The 6,462-nt window shown below is 34.5% G+C and overlaps 1 protein-coding gene across 1 annotated transcript; it reads left to right on the forward strand.

The window, feature by feature from the left end:
- The first annotated feature begins 1,562 nt into the window (after nt 1-1,562).
- Nucleotides 1,563-3,067, forward strand: LOC126625772 (uncharacterized). Its single transcript, XM_050294838.1, has 2 exons — nt 1,563-2,210; nt 2,404-3,067. Exons 1-2 carry the CDS (start codon nt 2,001-2,003, stop codon nt 2,758-2,760), a joined length of 567 nt encoding a protein of 188 aa, XP_050150795.1. The 5' UTR covers nt 1,563-2,000; the 3' UTR covers nt 2,761-3,067.
- The last annotated feature ends 3,395 nt before the right edge of the window (nt 3,068-6,462 follow it).

Genomic DNA, 6,462 nt, shown 5'->3' on the forward strand with positions numbered 1-6,462 from the left:
TCGTCGTCTCGTCGTAACAACGTAAGAGCATACAAGACTATGATAATATTGCAGATTTGAATATAGATGGAGATATTATGGTCGCATAATTGTACTCAAGTAAGAAAGATTTGCAAAAACAATTAGCTATGATTGCAATAAGGGGTGCATTTTTGCTCACCCACATTAACCTTGGTGTATGCTCACCATACACTTATAAGTTTGACATCTGTCTCATTCCCTAATCATAGTTAACTTCTTTATTAAAATACTTTTTCAATTTTTAAAAGTAATTTAAAATACTGATTAAACAAAAACAAAAATAAATACAAACCCACCCCACTCAGCCAAGCCAACCCAGACAAACATCACTCACGCCGTCGTCGTCAGTGACCACCTTTCAACCCTAATTCCTTATTTACCCATCACTTAAACCACTCCACTCCATTCCACAGGCATCAACGGAAAACCCTTTCTCTTTTATTTCCCTAAAGGTCCAAAAATCCCAAGCTGAAGAACTTAACCTAAATCCATTTTTCTCACAAACCCAATTGAAAAACTTCCAAGCCTTCACGGGTCTTTATCCAATTTCTTCAAAACATAGATTACTGCTACATTGGTGGTAAGTGATAGGTATTAGGACTCGGATGACTAGTTCTCCAACTCACTGGACCACCGGTTGGCCAAAACGAGTGGTAAAACCTAAAAAGGCAAGATAAATAGAAAGAGAGATGAGAAAGGAGGAAAAGGGTGAAGAAGAGAAAGGGAGACAGTGAACATATGGTTTATCCAGCTGCCAGACGGAGAGGTTTTCACAACGGTGGCGTGCTAGGTGTTTGCGGAGTTATCTGGGTGTGTAATTTGAAGTGCAATAGGATTGTATTTATTTTTGTTTAATCTCAGTGTTTTAAATTAGAAAAAAGAATATTTAATAATGGAATTAACTATAGTTAGGAGATAAGACAGATGGCAGGCATATAGGTGTATGGTGAGCATACACCAAGGTTAATGTGGGTGAGCAAAAATGCACCCTTACAATGAGGAAGAATTATGAGTTTAAAGTGGAAAGATCAACTAAGGATCGTTTGGAAATTAGATGTGTGGATGATAATTGCAAGTGGCGACTTTGTGCAACCAAGTTATAAGTGTCATAATTTTTTGAAGTAAGAAAATTTGAAACTAATCATTGTTCAATGTGATCATCAACAAGCAAGTAGCTCTGTTGTTGGCCAATTTATAAAGTCAAAGTATGAGGGGGCATCACGCATATATAGACCTAAAGACATCATTGAGGATATGTGAGCACAAGTTGGGGTTAATATGAGCTACAAGAAAGCTTGGAGAGCAAGAGAGCATGCATTTAACATGATTTGAGGATCGCTAGAGGAATCTTTTGCCACACTTCCTGCCTATTGTGCCATGTTAGAAAGTAAAAATCCTGGGACAGTAACACATATAGAAACGGATGACAATAATCACTTTTTATACTTTTTAATCGCAATGGGAGCCTCTATAAGGGGATTTTGGGGTTCTATGAGGCATGTGGTCGCAGTTGATGGCACTTTTCTAAAGGGTAAATATCTTGGCACCTTATTTTTCATTGTATGCCATGAAGGACAAATCAAATATATCCTTTGGTATTTGGTGTGGGTGACTTAGAAAATGACACTTCATGGACATGGTTTCTTACAAAATTGAGAAGTGCCATTGGAGAGGTAACAAACTTGGTGTTTGTATCTGATCGACATGGCAGCATTGGTAAAGCTGTGAAAACTGTGTTTCCAGAGGCATATCATGGAGCTTGTATGTATCATGTAGCTGGCAACATGAGGAATAAATTTGGTGATGATGAAACAATGTTTTAGTTATATTACATTGTGGCAAAAGCATACCTTGTGTCTGAGTTTAATAGTGTTATGAATGATATTTGGGCAATCAAAGATGGAAAAGTAGGAAAATGTCTTCAAGAAATTGGGTATCATAGATAGGCTCGGGCACATTTCAATAGAAAATGATACAACATGACGACAACCAACATTGCCGAATCCATGAATGCGAAACTAAAGGATGCTCGAAAGTTGCCTATCACTGCTCTAGCGAATCACCTTAGAGGTATACTACAAGAGTGGTTCAACGAACATCAGAGCACAGCAAGTTCATGGAATTCGACCTTGACAAAGTGGGCAGAGGAAAAAGTGCAAAAGAATCAAAATAGAGGCTTGCGTATGTCGGTATGTATGATTTGTTTACATTTTTATGCACCCACGATATTTGTCCCTACACTTTTCTTTTATTCACTTTCTAGGAAAAGGGTTGCTTTTGCACTTAGACATATTTTCAGTTTTGGTTTTTCTTCAAGGTATTGTGTGTGCATTTTCTTATTTTTTATTTTTTATTTATTTCACATGGTTGACAACTATGCAGGTATCTTCCATTAATCACTATGCATTGCAAGTACATGAGGCAGACTTATATCACATAGTTGATCTAAATGGCAAGTCATGTACGTGTAGAAGGTTTGATCTCAACCAACTTCCATGCGTCCATGCAACTGCTACATGTCGAATTTGCAACACATCAGTGTACAATATGTATTCCAAAATGTACATAGACAATGCAATTGTGCTAGCGTATGCAGAGCCCATTTGGCCGGTTGGAAACAAGAGTGAATGGAGTGTGCCGGAAGAGGTGCAGAATGGAGTTGTGTTACCTCCAATTAGACAAGTTGTATCTGGAAGACGCAAGACAAACATAATCCTATCTCATGGGAGGAAAGGATAGTGAAGAAGTGCAGTCGCTGTGGTGGGACAGGCCACAATCGCCAAACTTGCAAGAATCCAATTAGACTCCATTCCAGCGCATGGTGTGAATGTTTTTCTTTGGGATTTATTACATTATTGGCTTTTATATTATTTGGGATTTATCACATTATTGGCTTTTGTATTTTCAATCGCCAGTTTAGCAGAAAAACCTCACACATATTTTAGCTTAAAAGGATTTTTGCTCCTCTATTTTTAGATTCAAATTTCACTTCGGAGATTCAATTCTTGATTAATTATGAATGTGATTGTGTAAACTTTAAGTACAATCCCAGTATAACATGCCCTAAGTTTTACACACTCAAAGGAGAGTGTTGTGTATAGTATTTTAATTACGAATGTGATTGTGTAAACTTTAAGTACAATCCCAATATGATTTGGAGATCAAATACTCATAAACTTTGTATTACTGCCTGTCACGGTTAGTATGAATGAAGGTACAAGGTCAGGAGGTGAAGACACAATTCTCATACACCTGAGCCATTCTCTCACTCAATTTTATAATTGGTTTCACAACAACATACCTATTGATACAAGTATCAATTTTTTTAATAAAATCAATATTCTACACTAACCTATGCTAAGTCTCGGAGGGGGAGGAGGAAGAGTTTGAACTCATGACACAATGAATTAAAGAGGAAGGCACTAATTACCATGATAATTCACCACTTGCATTAATACAAGCATCATTAGTATACAAACTTCTCGTGGGAACTTTTGATGATCACGCTATGAAGAATTTGAGAACATCTCTATATATAAAACCACCGCCCTAAAATAATGAAGCTTTTAAAATACCACAAAATATTCTTGGTTCATTAAATTTCTAAACTGAGATACTTTGGTTTTTTATTATTATTATTATTATTATTATTTTTGAGAAGAAAAGATACTTTGTTAGTTTGCGTTTTACTTGTAGTAATTATTAATTTTCATTAAGTCAAGCCATACAAAGGCTCGAGTTCAACTTACAAATAAGCTGAGCCGAATCGAGCTCAAGCTTGCAAAAATCATTTGAGCTGAGCTTGATCATACTTTTAGTAACTTTTTTCTTTTCTTTCTAGCTTAAGTGCGAATAATATCAACTAAGCTGAATTTGAGTACCTTGGTATACTCGGCTTGGCTCAGCTCATTTACACCCCTACTTTATGAGCTTGTTCTAAAATTACAATGTCTCAATTGTTTGGTATTGTTGATTTAGCGCATACTTGTCAGAAACCTTTTTGGTGCAGGTTCGATTTTCATCAATTCTTCTCCCTCCTAAAAATTAACTATATAATAGATATCACTCTACTAATTTAAATAACAGAAAGAGAGATGCCGACACTTTCGACCGACCAAAAACAAAATTCATGTGAGTACTGTTTGTAAAGTGGTGTTTAATTATCTTAACCTAGGAGGTTTGGTAGTTAAGAAGCAATGAGTATGTTTTCAAGCTTATGCTTTCCTTCAATTTCATTTCAAGATTTGTCACCTTTACATATTTTTATAGGTTTCTTTATGCCTTCCCCTAATTTCCAGTAACTTTGTCACCTTTACGTTTCAAGCTTATGATCTTAACTAGTACTAAAATTCGCTACCTTTACGTCTGCATATGCCTTTCTGTTTTGTCTACTCCAGAACATACTACGTCCCATATATGGTGGTGCCTTCTGTCGGTTGGAGATCCATTGGCTTGTCAATGTCTCCTAATTAATTAGGGTTTGTTTTCTAATTAAAAGGTGAAACAATGATAACGAATGAGCAGACTTACTTAGTTCATGGCGGATTACTAATCCAGTTACAACCAACGAGCAGTTGTATTGAAAAGATGGGTTGCCTGAATACAATCACGTAGCGTAAAAACACTAAACTAGAACGAAAGAAGAAACGCAAACACCTATATTACACCATAAAAATGTAAATTAGAATGGTTTTGAATTAACATATATTCACTAAAACAGAACACCATATTAGGATTGTGTGCTAAATATTCTAGGTCGTGAGCCGACCTACCTCAGTCGACATTGATCTATCAGAAGGGTTATATGGAGCCAGCATAAATTGGTAAGTGATCCTCTTGTTTTCTAATAAAAATGGAATATTGACACAAAAAGAAATTAATTTATGGGTACAAACTAAAATTACAAAGAAAATTAGTATAATTTAAATTGCAAATTAAAATGGGTATAAATTAAAAATAAAAATATAAGATGCAAGATTTATATATATCAAATGCAACATTTCTAACACTAAATGTGTGAGGATTGGGATGTTCTATTATAACTCTCATGAGAATCAATTTAAGCGCATGGCCATAAATAGTGCTAACTTGCGCCTACCAAAAAAAGAGTCATTTGCGAGGGTCAAATGTAGTCGGAAAAGTCATTTTGCCGTGCAAATACTTATTTACAACGGGAAAAAGCCCTCGCTAGGCGTCGCAAATTGATCCATTGGCAATACTTTTTTTTGGACCAGTCGTCGAAAATGCTTCATTTACGACGCTTGTGGCTTGTCGTTACTAGTTATCTTTTCGTCAGAATTGATTTTTCAAAATGACAAAATTATTTTATTTTCGACATGCAAGTGTGGTTGCAAATACTTGTATGGCCATCGAATATACTTTCTAAACAACATTTTTTTTTGCGATGATTTTCTTGCGACCAAAAAATTACGTCGAAAAATGATTTTTCAACATTAAAATGTTATTTACAAGAGCGCATAATCGTCGCAATTACTATTACCGACAATTAAGAACTATCGAAAATACGCACAAAAACATATTTTTGAGGGTTAAGAGTCGTTGGAATTATACATTTTCGTTGATCCAACTTCGTCAGCAAAAATAAAAAGATACAAATACAATTTTTTTGCAATTTAATAATATTTTCAATGCCAATTTTTATTGAAAGAATTGTTTTATATTAATAATCATATATTCAACTACATATACAAAAAAATCAATGTAAAATTTTTACAAGTATTTGTTACAATCCTATGATATGTCTTATAACGTTAGTTTTTCATGTCCACTTTAACCAACTGTCAAGGAGATCGAATGTAGTGCTACGAACATTAATCTACAATTATTATCTTTATTTTGCAAAAAAAAAGAAGAAGACAACTTATATCAAGCACAATATAATTGTCAATTGGTAAGAAATCCAAACAATGAAAAAAAAAAAAAAAACATAAGCTCTAATGAAGAGCCTTGCATAATTTTAGCTCAAGGTGTGAGCATAGCAACCACCAATCTATACCAAAATAATGCCAGTGAGTAGTTGAAGTGAAAATTAAACACACCTCCAATACATTCTTCAATTTTTTTCGTACCACCCTAAGATCATAGGATGCTCATAAATCAGAATGGTTTTGAATTAACATATATTCACTAAAACAGAACACCGTATTAGGATTGTGTGCTAAATATTCTAGGTCGTGAGCCGACCTACCTCAGTCGACATTGATCTATCATAAGGGTTATATGGAGCCAGCATAAATTGGTAAGTGATCCTCTTGTTTTCTAATAAAAATGGAATATTGACACAAAAAGAAATTAATATATGGGTACAAACTAAAATTACAAAGAAAATTAGTATAATTTAAATTGCAAATTAAAATGGGTATAAATTAAAAATAAAAATATAAGATGCAAGATTTATATATATCAAATGCAACATTTCTA

Source organism: Malus sylvestris, chromosome 6 (genome assembly GCF_916048215.2).
Source record: "Malus sylvestris chromosome 6, drMalSylv7.2, whole genome shotgun sequence".
NCBI classification, from domain to species: Eukaryota; Viridiplantae; Streptophyta; class Magnoliopsida; order Rosales; family Rosaceae; genus Malus; species Malus sylvestris.